Source organism: Narcine bancroftii, chromosome 2 (assembly GCF_036971445.1).
Source record: "Narcine bancroftii isolate sNarBan1 chromosome 2, sNarBan1.hap1, whole genome shotgun sequence".
NCBI classification, from domain to species: domain Eukaryota; kingdom Metazoa; phylum Chordata; class Chondrichthyes; order Torpediniformes; family Narcinidae; genus Narcine; species Narcine bancroftii.
The window spans coordinates 96,016,963-96,038,357 of record NC_091470.1 but is presented as its reverse complement, the minus strand read 5'-3'; the positions used below and the strand labels follow the sequence as shown (position 1 = coordinate 96,038,357).

At 44.2% G+C, this 21,395-nt stretch overlaps 1 protein-coding gene across 8 annotated transcripts in view; it reads right to left on the bottom strand.

Moving 5' to 3' along the window:
• Nucleotides 1-21,395, bottom strand: part of LOC138753926 (piwi-like protein 2) — a 135,849-nt gene that overhangs the window by 33,443 nt on the left and 81,011 nt on the right. For 6 of the 8 annotated variants that reach the window (XM_069917494.1, XM_069917493.1, XM_069917500.1 and 3 more), the window contains 7 exons: nt 19,643-19,783; nt 18,973-19,086; nt 18,151-18,339; nt 17,452-17,553; nt 15,529-15,645; nt 4,024-4,112; nt 120-225 (listed from right to left, as the gene is read on the bottom strand). In XM_069917494.1, coding sequence (XP_069773595.1) covers nt 120-225; nt 4,024-4,112; nt 15,529-15,645; nt 17,452-17,553; nt 18,151-18,339; nt 18,973-19,086; nt 19,643-19,783 — 858 coding nt within the window. The remainder of the gene's footprint in view (nt 1-119; nt 226-4,023; nt 4,113-15,528; nt 15,646-17,451; nt 17,554-18,150; nt 18,340-18,972; nt 19,087-19,642; nt 19,784-21,395) is intronic. The other 2 variants (XM_069917496.1, XM_069917495.1) reach the window with 2 other exon arrangements.

The following is a 21,395-nucleotide window of genomic DNA, read 5'->3' as shown; positions in this document are numbered from 1 at the left end:
AGCACAAAGTGAGAGAAATCAGTGCAGACCAACTCACTTCCATTCCTACTGCAAGACATTTTTTACAAGAGTACTCTTAAACATGCCATTTCTTTGCTTGCTGAAATACAAGTTATTACCTCGTAATACTTCTTCAAGGATGCCACCATGCACATCTTCAAGCCATCAACGATTTCCTGATTGGGCATCTGAAATACCACTCTCGAAAACCACTTGGTCATTGCCCTGGGGAAAGGAACAGGTCAGATGTAACTCATTCACAGCCTCCAGATTTAACAAGCATAACACACTTCCAGTTACAGAATACATTCGGTCACTGGCTAATTGCACTGGATTTTTCTTCCTGAAAACTTTTGGGTATACATTATGGATTTTGGGCTGCTGTTCACGGAAATCACTGTAAAATTTTCCGATCATGGACAGTTTTTGAGATATAACTTATTTTTGTAATATCCTGTCATATTTTAAGTTTACTAGTATATTGCCCACAAAGCAAACTGTTTTGGTCAGTCCAAGTAAGCCTGGGCATGCACTCAGTTCAGTAGCTATGCAAATATTGCATTAGCCTAGGTTTGCTTAGTCAGGATAGATACAGACTATAAAAGCTCACATGTACAGATACTGTGCACTACATTGATATAAGCTGCTTTCAGGTGGAATTGCTGGGAGAATGCGGCTCCAGAGCTGGCTGCGGGTGTCTGCGAAGGACGTTCAGGTGGCAGCGCCGAAGGCTGTGTTCCGCCACCTGAAAGGTCCGCAGCGGGGAGAGGTGTCGCGGAGCAAACGTCAGCTCCTGAGTTGAGGCAGGGGCAGCTTTCTGACAGCTAGCCTCCCCGCTGCCTGACAGCCCCCATGTGCGGCGGGACTACGGGCCTGGGGCGGCCGCCTCGGCCCCGACATCCCGCGCCGGCCGCCCCAGCCCTGTGCCTGCCCCGATGTCCTGTGCCAGCTGCCCCGGCCCCGATGTCTCACGCTGACAGCCCCAGCCCCGATCACCCCAGCCCCATAGACCCAGCGGGGAGTTGGGTCGCCAGCTGACTGTCATCAGCCCACCTCCTGCTAGGCACCTGAAAGCTGCTAGCCGCTTTGCCTTGCTTCTTTTAGGTGCCTTGGGGGAGCGCTCAGAAGCAGAGAATATACCTCCCCGGGGATGGGTTTTCTGCTTTCAGGTGGCCTCCCGGCAGCTGCATTCGGGTATTTTAGGCAGCTTTACATTCAGGTATTCTGGCCACTTGAAAGTGGCTGTAGAATGAACATATGTTCTTCAGGTCTTCAGGCAATGGCATAGTGAGTGTACTTAACAAAAGTATTTTTTGTCTTCAGGAAGATTCAATGTAGCAGAAATGTCTTGTCAATGTTACAACAGCTCTGATATATTCTGTTACATTTGTCCAGTGTTTCTTGACAAGCAGCCAGATAGTTGGATAATTGATCAGCATTCGACTACTGAACAGCAGCAGGGGGTGATTTAAACCAAAGTAACGTGTTTACAATTAAAAATAAGCTCCAGTAATGGTGACAATATAACTGTTAAGCATTATTATTATAGCATTCTCTCCAGATTTCCACCATCATCTTCCAGTAGTTTAAGATGATTTTGGTTCCCCTTTGTACACCCTCCCAAAGCAGACCTTCTATTCCAATCTCTGTCTCAGGAAGAGATTACTAGATGCATGAGGAAAATGCTACAATAGTAGCTTTCACAGGCTTCTAGATACACATGACTAGACAGGTAATAGAGGGAAATATAATGTATGCAAGGAAAGTTTTTGTACAAATTGGACATCATTTTCACTGCAGACGTGGGGTGAAGAGCTTGAGATGTACTGCTCTATAATCTCATTAAAACTTAGAATTCTTGATGAGGTATATGAAAAAGTGACATCGAGTTATAAGGACTGAACCATTCAGGATAGAAATATAATGTAATTTCTTCACATACAGGGTGGTGAATCTTTGCAATTCTCTGACTATTCAAGTATTAAAAGAATGATGGCGTTCGCACAAGAGAAGATTGGGTAAAAGATAAAGAATGATTGACTCACTTGGCCCTTTCAAGCTGCCATGTAAAATGGGGTTAACCGGGCAATTTGCCCAGTTAGTGCCCCACTAACAGCAGTTAGAAAGGGTCCAACCTGGTCAGCGTGGTCCTAATCCAACTGGGTCCCTGACCTACCTCAGAGGTAGTCGGGGAACCCAGTTAAACTTAACTACGTCCTATCCACCGGTGGCTTGAACAGGAAAATAGCTGACCCGGTTACTCCAGTGACGTCAGCGTTTGCATGCTGGCGTTGTAGGGATACCTCTGGCTGAAGTGCCTGCCATGATCGGGGGAGAGAGGGGTCACAGACACAGGGCCTGGGGGGTGCAGGAACACATTCGGGTGAGTGAGGTTGCTGCTGCTACTGGGGTGGGTGCCACGATCAGTGGGAGAGGTCGCTGCCATGGGAAGTGGGGGGGGGGAGAAGAGGGGTCACTTCCATGGGGGGGGGGAAAGGAGAAGGGTAGGGATGGGAGAGGAGTCGCTGCCACGGGGGAGAAGAGAGCGAGGTTGCTGTCGTTGGGGGGGAGGGGGGAGGAGACAGGCCGCTTTGACAGTGGGGGGGGGGGGGGAAGAGTGGGGGGCCACGAATTGCCACTGCTGCGAACACCACTCCGGTTCGCAGTGGGGCTCAACGTTTGTGGCAGAGGGACGCTGCTGAGGCCGGGGGGGGGGGGGGGTGTGGTGATGGTGGGGTGGCGAGTGACAGCGAAACTTTCTGATTGTTCCCGTGAGTGCCAATATGTCACTTTTACTGCGTCATCGCGGGGGTGGGATCCCCCTTAAATCGCTGGGCTGATGACTTAATGGGTCGTTTCCCCTGCAGTTTAAAAGGTCCTTCGAGCACCTTTGCCCCAGTAATCGCACCTGGATCCCAGGAGGGCGACCCAGGAGCTGCAGTTTAAAAGAGCCTATTGAGTGGTGGAGCAGGTTTGAGCAATGAATTTCCGCCTCCTGTTCAATTTCCAAAACTAACTTAACTCATCCCAGCAACATATTGCGGCATGAAAAATCAGAAAGTTCTGTCACTTGAATTTAAGGAGTGGGGAAGAAAGAGAAAGGTATCTTTGTGCAGAATTCCTTCCATGTATTTGCACAAGTACACAAAGTGAAATAGGGATGGGGTTGGGGGAGAGACAAAAGACTCTTTCATAAAGCAAAAAAAATCCAAATGTAAAGGCAGAGATTCTCTGTCCTCACGTCAGGAAACTTACCTTGATTAATCTTTCCAACCAGTTCCAAGGCACCAACTCCAATCCTACTCATCATGAATGTACTGCCGCTGCAAAGCGGCTGGCTAGGGCCGGGATGATGACCTCGTGGTGATTCCATCAGCTCGCAACTCATCTCACTTTTCTCTCTCCCACTCACTTACCCCTCTCTCTCCATGACTCCCACAGGACAGGGCTGCTCCAGCCCCCAGCACCTCACTGGGCTGCTTCAGCTTTCAGGGCTGCGCGTCGGCGCCAGCAGCTCAATATGTGGCAGAATAATGGCTGTCAACCCTACCCATAATCCAGCATACAGCTGGAACCATTTTAGGAAATGCAGAGCAGTTCCACCTACAAGGGGGATTATGGGTAATGAAGTCGGCCATTGCTTGTACATATGGAGTCATGGCACAGTGGCCACGCCTCCTGAAAGCCACATCAATGCCCAGCTACCTCCAGGCTGAAAGGGGTTGTCGGAGCAGGCTTTCTGGGCCTGTTTGAAAAGGTAAGAAATACCTTTTCCTTCAGCTTTTAGCCAGACTACGAAAAGGCCTTAAGACACTAAGAAGTACAGCCCCTTTATTAACTGCTGAATATGATTGGAAGCTACTACATTAAACTCTGGCCTCGTCTTTCCTTGAACAGAGAGCTCCAGAATCACAATATTTTAAGTGAGACATTGACAGCAAATATAGAACATATCCTCAGGAAGACTAGTTATCTAATTGCACTGAATATCTCACAGGAAATGAAGCAGCAGCAGGTACTTACTTATTCAAGCTGGCAACGAATCCAACGACAGACTGCTTTCCCCTTATGGGGTCATGGTACACATCCATTCCTACCACCATCAGATGCTTCTAAAATAACATACATATCAAAATTAAGTTTATTGTCAAGATCACGCGTCATGAAATTTGTTGTTTTATGGAAGTAGAATTATGCATTACAAATGCAAAACTTTCCATAAATATCTTATTTAAAAACAAATAATTAGTGCAAAAGGCGAGAAAAAAAGTGCAGTAGTTGTTGGGTATAAGCCAACGTCATGATGTCACCCTTCCACATGTATGTATATATATATATATCTTCTCTCTCTCTTTGGCTTGGCTTTGCGGATGAAGATTTATGGAGGGGGTAAATGTCCACGTCAGCTGCAGGCTCGTTTGTGGCTGACAAGTCCAATGCGGGACAGGCAGACACGGTTGCAGCGGTTGCAGGGGAAAATTGGTTGGTTGGGGTTTGGTGTTGGGTTTTTCCTCCTTTGCCTTTTGTCAGTGAGGTGGGCTCTGCGGTCTTCTTCAAAGGAGGTTGCTGCCTGCCAAACTGTGAGGCGCCAAGATGCACGGTTTGAGGCGATATCAGCCCACTGGCGGTGGTCAATGTGGCAGGCACCAAGAGATTTCTTTAGGTAGTCCTTGTACCTTTTCTTTGGTGCACCTCTGTCACGGTGGCCAGTGGAGAGCTCGCCATATAACACGATCTTGGGAAGGCGATGGTCCTCCATTCTGGAGACGTGACCCACCAAGCGCAGCTGGATCTTCAGCAGCGTGGACTCGATGCTGTCGACCTCTGCCATCTCGAGTACTTCGACGGTAGGGATGAAAGCGCTCCAATGAATGTTGAGGATGGAGCGGAGACAACGCTGGTGGAAGCGTTCTAGGAGCTGTAGGTAATGCCGGTAGAGGACCCATGATTCGGAGCCGAACAGGAGTGTGGGTATGACAACGGCTCTGTATACGCTTATCTTTGTGAGGTTTTTCAGTTGGTTGTTTTTCCAGACTCTTTTGTGTAGTCTTCCAAAGGCGCTATTTGCGCCTATTTTGTGTAGTCTGTTGTCTATCTCGTTGTCGATCCTTGCATCTGATGAAATGGTGCAGCCGAGATAGGTAAGCTGGTTGACCGTTTTGAGTTTTGTGTGCCCGATGGAGATGTGGGGGGGCTCGTAGTCATGGCGGGGAGCTGGCTGATGGGGGACCTCAGTTTTCTTCAGGCTGATTTCCAGGCCAAACATTTTGGCAGTTTCCGCAAAACAGGACGTCAAGCGCTGAAGAGCTGGCTCTGAATGGGCAACTAAAGCGGCATCGTCTGCAAAGAGTAGTTCACGGACAAGTTTCTCTTGTGTCTTGGTGTGAGCTTGCAGGCGCCTCAGATTGAAGAGACTGCCATCCGTGCGGTACCGGATGTAAACAGCATCTTCATTGTTGAGGTCTTTCATGGCTTGGTTCAGCATCATGCTGAAGAAGATTGAAAAGAGGGTTGGTGCGAGAACACAGCCTTGCTTCACGCCATTGTTAATGGAGAAGGGTTCAGAGAGCTCATTGCTGTATCTGACCCGACCTTGTTGATTTTCGTGCAGTTGGATAATCATGTTGAGGAACTTTGGGGGGCATCCGATGCGCTCTAGTATTTGCCAAAGCCCTTTCCTGCTTACGGTGTCGAAGGCTTTGGTGAGGTCAACAAAGGTGATGTAGAGTCCTTTGTTTTGTTCTCTGCACTTTTCTTGGAGCTGTCTGAGGGCAAAGACCATGTCAGTAGTTCCTCTGTTTGCGCGAAAGCCGCACTGTGATTCTGGAAGAATAATAGAATATTATAGAATAATACCTAGTGTCGCCGATATATATATATATATATATATATATATATATTTAAAACCCTGTGTGTCAATAGCCAGGTTAGTCTAATAGAAGTAAAGGATGAGAAAGCATCACGTCTTCGAGTCTTATTTCTGTGAGGGCAAACGCAACAGTGACGATGAGGAACGAAATGAACCCTACGCATACTCAATGCACCAACCGTGAGAAGGAAAACCACAGAAGGTAGAAAATAACTACCTAACAACCCCAACAAATTTCTGCCAAAAGATCAAGGTGAAAAGGCGCCAAGATGGCAGAGGGAAAGTTCAGGGAATTCAACAGAGTGAAGAAAGTTGGGATAACTACGTAGAATGGTTTAACTACTACTGCAAAGCCCACAATATTGTGGATGGTCCAATAAACTGCAAACGTGTCCTCTTCCTCAGTATAATGGGCAGCATAACATTCAACCTTGCTGTTCCCAGAGGATCCAGGGACAAAGTCAATCAATGAATTATGTACAGCTCTAAGGAACCATTTAAGCCCCAGACCATCAGTTATGGCAGAAAGGCAATGATTCTATGAAAGGAGAAACAGTAAGTGAATACCTGGCATCGTTGCGTAAACTGGCGGAACACCGTCATTTCAAGCAGTTTCTAAATCAGGCACTGCAAGACAGATTAGTGATGGGGCTGGCAAATCGCCAAGCAAGGCAAAAATTATTAGGAATGGATCAAGATGTTACATTATAGATTGCATACAGAACTGCCTGCAGCTCTGAAATGGTAGATAAAACTGGTTGGAAAGTTTTCCGTTGTGGGAAATACAACCACCGATCAGAAAACTGTTTCTTCAAAAATTCTAAATGCAACCATTGCAAAACAGAAGGACATATTAAAGCTAAATGGCTGCTTCTAAAGCACGTGGCCTTCAAATAAACAGGCAGCTCAAGTCAAAACAATTGCAGAGAGAGAGCCAACCTAGCAACGATGATGATAACAGCCCAACGGCTGACCTTCAGGCTCCTGAAATTTCAGCTACACATCAGAGGAATAAATGGAGGAAACAGCAATCTTTATACATCTAAAAATAAACGGACACCCCCTGAAGATGGAGTTAGACACAGGGGCAGAGGTGTCCCTAATGCCGTTACATGTAAAGGAATGCTTGCTACCACACCTCCCGGTAAAAACAACTGAAGACAGAATCAAAGTTTGGAAAATGTACGGTCCAAGTACAATACAAACAACAGCAACCAAAAACATTCTCTCTCTACATCGTAGATACCCAGGGACCAGCACTCTTTGGAAGAAACTGGCTACAACACATTCCCCTAGACTGGCTGTAAATTGGTTCAATACTAAATGTAAACCACATGGACACCTCCCAGCCAGAACTCGACCAAAACTTCAACAACCACGCAGTGGTTTTCCAACAAGAATTGGGGAAAATCAAAGGTGTTCAAGCCAAACTGCAATTAAAAGATAATGCAGAACCAAAATTCTTCAAAGCCAGAACAGTCCCACTTACTAGGAAAGGAAAAATTGAGGCTGAATTAAATAGCTAAAACATGAAGGCATATTGGAATCAATACAATACAGTGATTGGGCAGTGCCCATTGTACCTTACGAAAAGCAAACAGAGAAATTCGCATTTATGGCAATTACAAAATCACCATCACTCAAAATACCTGAACACCCAATGCCCAATGCAGAAGAATTGTTCCAAGCATTAAACAGAGAGCAAAAATTTCACAAAACTAGATTTGTCACAAGTATATCAACAAATAAAATTGGACCAAAAAAATAATCAAGGGAATATGTGACAATCAATACCCATCGGGGATTATTCACCTATACACACAGGCCTTACGGAATATCAGCAATACCTGCTATTCTTCAAGTGACAGTGGACAAATTATCACATGGATGTCATCAGCACGGGACGAAAGAACAGTGAACACTTACAAAACCTTGAAAAAGTTTTAACCAGACTACAACAGCTAATATACAATTACGAAAGAACAAATGTGTCTTCATGCGCCCCTCAGTAACATACTTAGCTTTACAATCAACAACGAGGGGATGCGAATGAACAGAAGCCGTTCACGAGGCCCAACCAACAAATCAGAATTACAGTCCTTCCTAGGACTTGTTAATCACTATCAAAAACATATCCCTAATATGTCTACACTACACAGCCTGCTAAACCAATTACTCAAGAAAGATCAAACATGGTATTGGAACACAGAAACTAAAAACACAGTCAATCAACTAAAGGAAATACTAACGTCAATAAATAAGGTTCTGATCCGCTACGACCCTAGTAAAGAAGTTACACTAGCCGTGAATGCTTCACCAGTGGGCCTTGGAGTGGTACTATCCCAAATCACAGAAAAAGGTGAGCAACCAGTAGCGTATGCTTCGCGAACATTAACCACAAGCAAATGTTATTACGCCCAACTAGAAAAATGATTGGCAATAATTTTTAGTTTTAAAAAATTCCACCAATACCTTCACGGAAAAAAAATCATCCTGATCTCAGACAACAAGCTTCTTAGTTTGATCCTGGGGCCAAATAAAGGTATACCAGTATTAGCTGCAGCCAGAATTCAAAGATGGGCCATGCTACTAGCGGAGTATAACTATGATATAAAACACAGGAATACTCAACAGCCATGCAGTTGCCTTATCACGCACGCTGCTACTTGAGACAGAACAACGAAAAGAAATTATTAAGTGGCCAGGAGAGGCAGCATCCATCAACCAAGAACAACTTCAACAACTGCCCGTTACAGCCCAGATGATCACAAAGGAAACCCAAAAAGAGGCAACATTAAGCAAGATCCTATACTTCATCCTTCATGGTTGGCCTGAATCTGAAGTCATTCCAGAAGATCTAAAACCTTACCACACACATTTACCATGAACTATCATAACTATGGGGTACCCATACAATTATTCCAGCCAAATGGCAAACTACCATGTTATCAGAACTACACAACCATCTGGGAATGGTACAAATGAAAGCACTGGCCCGGATGCATGTCTGGTGGCCCTCCATAGACAGAGACATTGAAACAACAGTAAGAGACTGCAAAGTATGCCAGTCAATGTAGCCAAAAATGCCACAAGCCGACGCTAACCCATGGAAATAGCCATCCAAACCCTGGCATCAGATTCATGTCGACTTTGCTGGACCATTCATGTGTGAGACTTTCCTAATAGCTGTGGACACACACTCCAAATGTCCAGTAGTTTCACAGCTGAAAAATACCAAAGCAGCTCCCACGATTGACTGTTTACAAGCTATCTTTGCCACTTACGGATTCCCTCATGAATTAATTACAGACAATGGGCCTCAATTTACATCAGAACATTTTAAAAAATTGATGTGCAACAACAATATCAGACATATTTTTTTCTGCACCCTTTCACCCAAGTACTAATGCGGAGGCAGAACGTTTTGTACAAACATTCAAAAAAGCAATGAAAACTTCTGAATGCCTCCTGGTCAAACAAAATCACAGATTTCCTATTGGGATACAGAAACACACCACATTCTACCATAAAACACACCTCAGCAGAATTCATGTTTGGCCGCAACCTGTGGACCAGGCTGTCCACAGTTCATCCAGATCTGGGTCTCCGATCGCAAAAAACAGCATTGCCACAAACCTCACCTAGGACGCTGGAAGTGGGCGAGAGAGTTCTAGTATAAGATTATAGACAATATAAAGACCCATGGGTGGTAAGAGTAATCTAACAAAAATTGACCCCCTGCTCATACTCTGTTCTAGAGGGGAGACAGATTGTGGAAGTAACACACATTGACTAATTTCAAGCACTAACTGACACTAAGGTCCATGAACTGCCTCATGAACTGGAGGAGGTGCCGTAGCCTGCCCCAACTATCCTACCCCTCAGACCAAGTGAGGGGGGAGGCAGAGATGGTTGTGGAGCTGAGCAGTCCAGTGAATAGTCCAGTAACGGAGACACGCAGCCAGGAGGGCAGCAAAGACGGGCAGTCACTGCCAAAGGTCAGTGAAGGTGGGCAGTCGCCGCTGACCTGACGACAGGTCCCGAGCAAAGACTGGCAGAGCAAACCACACCAGGCGGTCCAAAAGAGAAAGAAGACTACCTGAACAATTTAAGGACTATGTGCCCTGATTATTATTAAATACTTCCCCTTTTATAATCATAATTACTCATGAGATGTATTCTAATTCTCACTTGTAGTCCTGGGCCAAATGTAATCTTATTAGTTCAAAGGGGGCCCAGTCAGCATTTACTGCACGGGTGAGGGGAAAGAGTGTAGGGTATAAGCCCGCCCTCTGCTGGACATCATGATAACCATGTCATGATGTCACCCTTCCATTTATTTAACCCTCTCAGTAGCCAGGTTACTCTAATAGAAGTAAAGGATGAGAAACCATCACATTTCCGAGTCTTAATTGTGTGAGTGCATACACAACAGTAGTGTCTGTGGTTCATTGTCCAACATTGTGGTTCATTGTTCTGACAGCAGAAGGGAAGAATCTGTTTTTGTTATGTTGGGTGTTCATCTTCAGGCTCCTTTACCTCCTTCCTGACGTTAACAGAAAAAGGCATGGCCTAGGTGGTGAGGGTCCTTGATTATGGTGTTATGGATGTCCTTAATGGAGTGAAGACGAATGCCCATGATAGCGCTGGCCAAGTTTACAACCCTGTTGCCTTTTCCTGTCCTGTGCATTGGCACCTCCATACCAGACAATGATGTAGTCAGAATGCTCTTCACGGTACACCTGTAGAAATTTGCAAGAGTCTTTGATGATGCAGGAAATCTCAAATTCCCAATGAAATATAGCCGTTGGCAAGCCTCCTTCATGATTGCATCAACATGATAGATCTTCAGAGATGCTGACACCCAGAAATTTGAAGTTCTTTACCCTCTGCTGCTTTCTCCTCGATGAAGACTGATTTGTGTTTTCTTGGTTTCCCCTTCCTGAAGGCAAGAGTCATTTTAATACAAGCAAGACTATATTTCTGTTCCACAGTGGACTTGGACAAGATGGCAACATTCATCAGGAAAAAAAAGAGGACAATCAGTTGAAATTTTTCTTACTCGACAACTGGTTGAAGCTGGATAAGTATGATAGAACTGATATTGCACTTTAAAGGTTATGGTCCATTGTTATGAACAAGTTACAAAATTTGGTGCTTTACGACAGCATCATATTACAAACATACATATTATAAACCAGCTTACAACAGTAATATAAAAAAAGTGTATGAAAAGTAACGCAGTAACTTTAGTTCATTGATTATTCAGGAATCTGATGGCAGTGGGGAAGAAGCTGTCCTTAGGCTCCTGTACCTTTTTTCCGATAGTAGCAGAGTGAAGAGGGCATGGCCTGGGTGGTAGGGGCCTTGAGGATAGAGGCCACTTTTTTAAGACACCGCCTCATGTAGATGTCATTAATGGAGTGGCCTGGTGCCTGTGATGTCGCAGGCTGAGTTAACATCCTTTTGGAGTTTATTCTTGCCTTAGAGTTGGCGCCTCCATACCAGGCAGTAATGTAACCCTCCAGAATGATCTCCACAGACACCTGTAGAAGTTTGAGAGTCTTCAGTGACATACCGAATCTTCTCAAACTCCTCACCTCTGGCAAGCCTTCTAGGTGATTGCATCAATATGGAGACTCCAGAACAGATCCTTGGATATGTTCACACACAGAATTTGAAGTTCTTGACCCTCTCCACTAATGAGCCCTTGATGAGGACTGAGTAGTGCTCCCCCGACTTCCTCCTGAAGTCTACAATCATCTCCTTAGTTGAGTGCAAGGTTGTTGGTGTGACACCTTTCAAAAAGCTGATCCATCTCCCTCCTGTACACTTCCTCATTGCAGTTTGTGATTCTGCGACAACTGTGGTATCTTCAGCAAATTTGTAGATAGCATTGGAATTGTGACTGGCCACAGAGTCATGGGGTATATAATGGGGTGTAGAGCATTGGACTAAGTACGCATCCTTGGAATGCGCCTGTGTTGATAATCAGTGAGGAGGAGATGTTATTTACAATTCATATTGACTGTGGTCTCCGATGAGAAAGTCAAGGATCCAGATGCAGAGGGGGGTACAGAGGCCTAGAGTTTGTAGCTTCTTGACTAGCACTGAGGGAGTAATGGTGTTGAAGGCCGAACTGTAGTTGATTGCAGTTTTTGAGGTGATCCAGAGCTGAGTGGAGAGCCAGCGATATTGCATATGCTGTGGAGCGATTGTGACAATAGGTGAATTGCAATGGTTCCAGATCTTTGTTTAGGTGAATGTTAATTCTGGCCACGACCAGCCTCTCAAAGCATTTCATCACAGTAGAAGTTAATGCTACTGGACGATAGTCGTTGGGGTAGCTCACACAACTTTTCTTGGGCACTGGCTTGATTGATACCCTTTTGAAGCAGATGGGAACCTCTGACTGCAGCAATGAGGCTGAAAATATCTGTGAACACTCCGGCTAGGTGGTTGGTGCAGATTTTCAGTACCCTGCCAGGTATGCTGTCTAATCTCAACTGAAACTCTATAACAGAGCTCTTTCAGCTGAGACAATAAAATAGAAACCTCATCTTCACTTATCAGACAGGCATAAACAATCACACATTATTCATTACCCCCAGTATCAAGTCAAGCATCTTCAATTTTCAGCCTTGCAAAGAGTGGCAGCTCGCAGGTCCAGTCATGTGGTTGTTTCTAGGACATCAACACTTGCAGTTTTGGTCAACATCGAGAACTTCAGAAATAAACTTTTATATCATGACACTGAGTGATTTACTTTTGCAGACTGGAATTAAAAAAGAAAGTCTGCAGACATTGGGGTCAAATGTGCTAGAGAAACTCAGCAGGTCATGCAGTATCTATATCTATAGGAAGCAAAGGGTAACCAGCATTTCGGACTTGAGCTCTTCATTAAGGACCTGAGGATCTCCAGTACTTTTATGTATTGTACTTTTGGAGGTTGCCTTCATCTTGGTTATTACAGTACAATTCCAAAATCAATAGGAGTTAGGGTTGAAATATGTAATTTTGAAATAGGCAGGACGACAACCACAGGCAACACCATGAAATAAAGAAATATTCTGTCATTATTTCACTTTGGTATTTACTAGGGAGACTGAAGAGATGGATCTGTGGCCACTGGAATCTCTGCTCTTCAAAAAATAACCCAAGTGTTGAATAGACAAGTAAACGGCCAAAAGATCTTTATCAAAAGCATTGTATTTCTTCTCTGCTTCACCAAGATGGCAGCTGAAAAATGCTAATGGTCTCCATTGACATACTGATGAAGTGCACCTCCTATGGCCATAGTGGAAGCATCTGTAAAAAGGGTGGTGGCTGCATTTAAAACTGGGTAACTGAGCATATCAGCAAATCTTTCATCTTTAAGAAGGCATTGTTTCCCTCTTCAGTTCAATGGATGGTTCTGGCATTTCTGAACAGTAAATCAAAAAGAGTCTTCATGACATGAACTGCTCCTGAAAGAAAATGATGAAAAAAATGTGCCATTCCCAAGAATTCCTGCAGACTTCTAACCGTAGCAGGTCTTGGCCTCAACTTTGGATGGCAGCAATAATTTCTTGTCCAAAAACACATTTATCTGGATTGATGGTCAGTCCACACTTTTGAAAATGAATAAAAAGTGAAACAAGATGTTCCAAATGTTCTTTCTTAGTCCCACTGGCCACTAAAATGTCATCAAGGTAAATGAAGACATTAGTCATACCACGTCCTAAAGCTTCCATCACCCAATGAAATGATTAAGCAATATTCTTTAATCCGAATGGCATTCATAAAAATTCAAACAACCCAAACGGGGTAATTATTGCTGTTTTTGGAATGTCTTCTGGCTCTACCGGTACTTGGTGACGGCCAAGCACCAAATCTACTTGGAGAAGATCTTTGCTCCATGCAAATTAGCCGAGAAATCCTGAATATGGGGTATCAGATAATGATCCAGGATGGTGGCATCGTGAAGCCACCCGTAATCTCCACAAGATTGCCAACCTCCATTGTGTTTCGCGACCATATGCCCAGGAACTGTTGAACCTGTGAATTATGCCTAGTTCCTCCATCTTGGCAAACTCTTTCTTAGCTAAGAACAGCTTCTCTGGAGGCAAGTGGCATGCTTTAGCATGGATAAGAGGGCCCTTATTACAAATGCGGTGAGTAACACTGTACTTTGCAGTGGAGGCAGAAAATTGTAGTGTAGTAATACAAGGGAAATCTTCCAACAGCTTGGAGAATTCTACTGGTTTATGTAACCAGTACTGGTTTATATACCCCTGTGCAGAGCAGGGGTATAGGTATTTGCCTGCTATTAGGTGACAGCCTTTTAAGTTGACAAAGAATGAATGAGCCCAAAGAAAATATGCACCAGGCAAAGGTCGGGATACTGCTGCTATAATAAACGCCCAAATATAGAGATGATTCTCGAACTTGACATTCATCTTCCTGGTGCCAAAAGTTCGAATGTTGGAAGTGTTAACTGCTTGTAGTTGCAGGTCCGGGGTAGGATGGTGTGTGTCAAAACCGTTGGGTGGAAATATACTAACTTCTGAACCTGAGTCACCAGAAACTTTCGCTGGGACAACTGGTCCCATACATACAGTAGACTTGCAAGTTTCTCGGCAACCGCCGCAGCCCTTACTGGCTGTTTGGCCTTGGCGCTTCCCGCAAATGGGCATGGTGGAAGACAACTTGCAGGCATTTAGACCCCTAACCCCTGTGGTAATAACACCAAGATGAGGTGTCCACAGGCTGCTTGCTTGTCTTGGGGTGTTGCCTGCTTGGAGGGAGTGATGTGCTAAGAGCACGAGAGTGTGACACGGGGTCAATATCGGAAGGGTTGGTTGTTCAGACTTGCTGCGCTTTTTAGCCAGCCATAGAATGTCTGTCTCCACTGCTACAGCTACAAATGAACACTTAGATAACAAGAGCTTAATATCATCTGGACACGTCTGGGTCAACACGTGGCCACTGAAATCATATTGGACATGACAAAATAACCACACAAGGCATTTCTAGAGTGAATCAAATGGATTTTCTCTTCATCACCCATGTGATCTTTTAAAAGTCAAAAGCATGTGCTCAACATGCACTGATGTCAACACGTACTCATGTCACATGACCAGTTTTACACCTCCTGGGAGTTATAGTACTGCCATAGCGCCACTACAGATCTAACATTGGGCAAAAGGATACATAATAAAATGAGTTAATTTAAAATGGAAAAACTCTAAAAGGGGTCAAAACCTCTTGTATACATGCATTTTGTAAGAGCAGGGACACTGCACAACCTAATAATCCATTAGTAAAAGAGGATGAGTGGACAGTTAACATAATACATGCTTCTTTCAGTGGGCTGACACATCCAATAAATTGTACTCATACTAAAAGGAAAAAATACCTATAAATGAAAAACAAACAAAAAAGCTTGTAAATGGGAACCTGATGCAATGCATCTCGATTTTCAAAACATCTAAGAAAAGGGACATCATGAGAGACCAATAAAGAAGACATGTCATAGACCCTCAGCCTGATTGTGCACACCTGCTCTGGAATGAAAATCACAAATCCAACAGGTAAATCACTGCACCAAGTTGGCAAAGGCTGTCCTACAGCACAGCAACACAAAGAAATGCACAACATTGGAACCCAACCCTACTCACCAGCGGTATGTCCACAGCCCATAGCTCTCCACCCAGTTTACAATTAATCTGCAGTAGAATCTTTTGACAGATGCTTCGCAATCGTTGAGTTGGTGAGACAGTCCTTGCATTGATTACCTAGCAAGAATAAATTAGCACATTATTATTCATCAATAAATTCCACATCAACACATAAGCATTGTGGTGGACTGCACTGCACTGGAATATCAGCACAGAGAATAAAGAGAAAAATATGACACGGCAAGTGGATAGAATGGGAACAAAAAAATTATAGAGTCATGAAAGATGCAGCAGATAAACGAGCCCTTTAGGATTACTGCCAAATCAAGGAAAAAAAACATATTTGAAGACCAACAAAGTATCAAAACAATACTGGAGAAGGAAGAGACAAATAGGACTGTGGCAACTGCTGGAAAAAATAGTGGATGAAGCAGGCCTTTAAAAGGAAGGCCTAATGTGTTGAAGTCGCTTTACTCCGTCCTGGACCACCTGGAGAACAACATTCAGTTCATCGACTTCAGCTCGGCGTTTAATACGATCATTCCCCAGAGGCTGGTGGAGAAGTTGTCCTCGCTGGGACTCAATTCCCCTCTTTGTAATTGAATCCTGGACTTCCTAATTGAAAGGCCACAGTCTGTTCGGGTTGGTAGAAGAATATTGAACACTGTCACACTGACACATGAGTGCATTGCCAGATCCAGCTCCTACAGAATAATAGAGTTTGCAAAGGTCACAATAGTGATTGGCCTCATCATCAACAACAATGAATCGCACTATGGAGAATAGGTGGAAAATCTCGTGAAATGTTGAAGAGTAACAACCCAAGTCTTAACATGGACAAGGCTAAGATGATCATGGATTTCAGGAGGACCAGGAATGACCATCCTCCACTGGACATCAACAACTCTGTAGTAGAGTGGAGAGCATCAGGTTCCTTGGAGTAAGCCTAACTAGTGACCTATTGTGGACACTCAACATTTCCTCACTTGTCAGGAAGGTGTAACAGCAACTACACTTCCTGGGAAGACTGAAGCGGGCCAGGCTACTGTCCATCAAATGTCAATTTTCTACAGGAGCTCTATGAGTGTCCTGGCCAATTGCATCACAGTACAGTACGGTTACTGCAGACAAATTGATCGGAAGTCAATCCACAGGACCACAAGAGTGGCAGAGGGGATTACTGGAGATGATCCACCCCCCCCTCCCCAATTGACATGATCTAACAGGATTGTTGTCTGAAGAGGATGCAAAAATCATTGAGGACCCCTTCCATCCTGCACACAGTATCTTTCAGCTGCTCCCATCAGGGAAGAGATACAAGAGTATCAAAGCCAGCACCACCAGGCTGAGGAATAGCTTTTTCCCATGGGCAGTGAGAATGCTGAACAACAAAAGGAACTGCTCACACTAACCATCTGAGACTCATTGGTACAAAACAATATTAATTTATTTTTATAGATAAAATACATGTCAAGCATGTGTGTTATGTCTGGTTGAGTGTCTGCATGCTTTGCATCAAGGACAGGAGAACACTGTAATCTTGACTTGACTGAGAAGGGATTCAAGAGCAGAAGATATGCTGGAGCCTTCCAGCAAGATCAACAGCAGAGTTCTGCTGGGCCACTGTCCTAATTTTATACATTCCTTCATCTAAAGGAATGCCCCAAGGGACTAACTGTCTCTTCTAGCTCCTTTTAACAGCTTTGATCCCAGGATACTATACTTCAGAGCACAATGTAGAGCGGCCTTCCATTTCTAAGGTGTTTTTCATGTCCACTTCAGGATAGCCTAATATAGTTTACAGTCAGAGAGACATCTTTAATGTTTACTCACTGTCATCTTGCAAAAAACAAGCATAGTGCCAATGACATTAATGTGAATCCAATAAAGAATGCTTCCAACTTGTCCACAAGATGAACTTACCTGTGAGGGCACCGGATTCTGAACACAGCACAATTTCTTTATGGCATGGTAGAGGTCATCACGATTACCAGTCACGATACACACCACAATCTTAACTGAACTCTGAGAATATGAATTTTTAAAAGGTCAAACAGATATGGAACTGGACCAGGACAGCATTCCATTCGATAAGGGAACAAACACTGGAGCTATGGTTAGAAATGTGGGGTTGGAGGGGAGGGAGATGAGGGGAAAGAAAGACCGACGTAACTCAGCGTTCAACCTCTCACCATGTTGTATCAGTTTCATATTTCCAAAACCCAACAATATGAAAAATAACTTTGGTTTTCTGATTCCTTTTGAATGATCAGAACTTCAAAGTAATTAGCTTAGTTGCATAATCATTTGCTCTTGAATTATTACACTGTGTAAACACAGCAGCCAGTATTTCACACACTAAAGATGACAAGTAGCTGGTGAACCAGTTTTAGTGGTGGATATAATTAGCACAAATGAAGAATTGGGAGAATTCTGTCGTGATAAGATTTAATTTGTTTTGATTTACATCACAGTAGAAGCCAATCCTGCCACTGAAACCAGTGCTGCCTCATTAACCTCAACCCTGTACATTTTGAAGGTCTTTTATTCCCATCCAACAACTCAGATAGCATTTCAAATCAACATCTCCATCTGTCACGCTCAAAGTGAGATGCAACATACATTGCTCTCCAGGTGTGACTGAAGGGTTCGGATGTACGTCTGGATCCGGTCATCCTTTAGCTCAATGAATGCAGGCTGCACGAAGGTTATTCCCATGGGCTCTGCTGTCTTTGACATGAAACCAATTAGGTCTTTTGCATGCATTGCATTTTTCTTTGGGAAAAAGAGAGCCCAGCTATGTATTGGAACCTGTGCACAAAAAAAAGGAATTTTTGTGTAATATCACATTTTTTGTTTTATGACATGACAATAAAATAATCTTGAACTATTTGCATTGTTTCCTGCCTAGCTCTTGGAATGGCAGGAAGCCGCAACAGATTTGCCTCGTATTAAAATACTAGAAACCCAATATGACCATTGGGCAGCGCAGTTGGCTTAGTGGCTTGCACAAAATCTTTACAGCGCCAGCGATTGGTCCTGGGGTTTGAACCCTGCGCTGTCTATAAGGAGTTTGTACATTCTCCCCATGTCTGTGTGGTTTTCACTGGGGGCTGACTTCCTCCCAGTGTTCAAAAACGTACCAGAGCGTGGATTAATTAGGTGTAAATTGGGTGGCAGGGACTTGTGGACCTAAATGGCCCATTATCGTGCTGTTTGTCTAAAAATTAAAAATTGTCATGAATAATCAGGTTACTTGGCCATTACCAAATTATTGTGAAATTTTAAATTCAAAATAGTGCCAGCTCTCCAACCTCCCACTGGCTCCTTTCCAACCCCTTCCACACTTGATTAGTTAACAAACTAACTTTGGCCTTTTTGTGTGTTCCGTTCAATTCCAGTAATGCACCTATCCAAGGGTGACTCCCACCCTCTCAAACTTACCGCAGAGATTACTTTTTCCCGTACAATCTCTTTTGACCAGTTAACATCAGGCCCGCTAGGAAGTGACTTTTGCCGCAGGATGATCTTCTCAGTGGGTAACACTCTTCCCTCTGTCTGTTAAGAAAACTTCAGTGTTGGCTTTTAAAGGTAAACATTTAGTTTCTGTAAAAGAACACTCCATGTGCTCCCTCACCTCTCCTGAAGAAGCTCAGTGGCTAACCCACTCACTTTTAAGTCAGGAGATGACGTGTGCGAGGGAAGGATGGCCAACCCATGGGAGGGGAGCACTTTCCAAGCTTAAAAAGTGAAAGTGAGACCTGATATGGCCACTCAGGTAGACGCTGTTCTTCAAGATTATTTCCTAGATTTTCCAAAGAACTCCCAATTGAAAGAAGCAAATGGACTGTCAACCCACTGCCACACTTGAAGGTAGCTTAAAGTGGCTCCTTCCCTCACTCTTAATTCCTGTTCACAAAAAAAAGAATTTGAATGCCACCCACACTTTGCACCATATTGCTTGAAGGACCTTGAGCGCAGGGCAAGAGTTCAGAAGATTGATTTTTCTCACATTGCACTGGGGATATACTCAGCTTCAGCAGCTCTGCAGTACTCGTCTATGCTAAGCTCCAATACAACAAATGCTGCACAACAGGAAATTCCAAAGACCCACCTTATGCAAATCATCATCAATGATGAGACCCCAGAGGGCCAACTCTTCCTCAGCACTGGCATTTTTTTTGATGTTGTTCAGAAGTTTTCTCAAAGCCAACTGGTGCTGTTCAGGACTTAAGTTAACCTCTGTAGACAGATCCTGCAATATCAAACGAAACCCTGAAATCAGAATCACAGATGAACATATTCGCACACCATTATTCCAAAAGCCCTTTTCTATTTCAGAAAACAGCACAAGTGCTCAGTATTTGTCCCAGAGAAGCTCACAAATTCACTGCATTTCTAATGAGTGGTTAAATAGAGACCACCCCTCCAACTGTCATTTGTTCTATTACAAGGCACAATAGAATAGAACAGAAATTCTCTGAGCTTCTTGGACATACCGGTAATTCATCCATTAAATAGGTTAGTAGTTAGTTTGCCCATTCAGAGCCAGCTCTCCAGCGCATGACGTCCTTTGCAGAAACTGCCAAAATGTTTGGCCTGGAAGTCAGCCTGAAGAAAACTGAGGTCCTCCATCAGCCAGCTCCCCACCATGACTACCAACCCCCCCACATCTCCATCGGGCACACAAAACTCAAAACGGTCAACCAGTTTACCTATCTCGGCTGCACCATTTCATCGGATGCAAGGATTGACAACGAGATAGACAACAGACTCGCCAAGGCAAATAGCGCCTTTGGAAGACTACATAAAAGAGTCTGGAAAAACAACCAACTGAAAAACCACACAAAGATTAGCATATACAGAGCCGTTGTCATACCCACACTCCCGTTCGGCTCCGAATCATGGGTCCTCTACCGGCATCACCTACAGCTCCTAGAACGCTTCCACCAGTGTTGTCTCCGCTCCATCCTCAACATTCATTGGAGTGACTTCATCTCCAACATCGAAGTACTTGAGATGGCAGAGGCCTACAGCATCGAATCCACGCTGCTGAAGATCAAACTGCGCTGGGTAGGTCACGTCTCCAGAATGGAGGACCATCGCCTTCCCAAGATCGTGTTATATGGCGAGCTCTCCACTGGCCACTGAGACAGAGGTGCACCAAAGAAGAGGTACAAGGACTGCCTAAAGAAATCTCTTGGTGCCTGCCACATTGACCACCGCCAGTGGGCTGATATCGCCTCAAACCGTGCATCTTGGCGCCTCACAGTTCGGCGGGCAGCAACCTCCTTTGAAGAAGACTGCAGAGCCCACCTCACTGACAAAAGACAAAGGAGGAAAAACCCAACACCCAACCCCAACCCACCAATTTTCAATTCCAACTGCTGCAACCGTGTCTGTCTGTCCCGCATTGGACTTGTCATCCACAAATGAGCCTGCAGCTGACGTGGACATTACCCCTCCATAAATCTTCGACCGCGAAGCCAAGCCAAAGAAAGAAAGTTAGTTTGTGGAATATGTGGTGTAGAAAATGGCTCTTTTATTTTCTAATGGTTGTTGGGATAATTAATCTTTGCCACCTAGGTAGAGAAGTCCAGGGATCTCAAAATCAGAATTTTTTGTCATGAACATGTCATAAAATATCTTGTTTTGCGGCAACATCACAGTGCAAACATACATAGTATAACCATCTTACGGCATTACTATAAAAAAATAAAAAACAATAACAGTGCACGAAAAGTAAGGCCGTGTCTTTGGTTCATTGATCGTTCAGGGATCTGATGGCAGCGGGGAAGAAGCTGTCCTTGTGCCGCTGAGTGCTCGTCTTCAGGCTCCTGTACCTTTTCCCCAATGGTAGCAAAGTG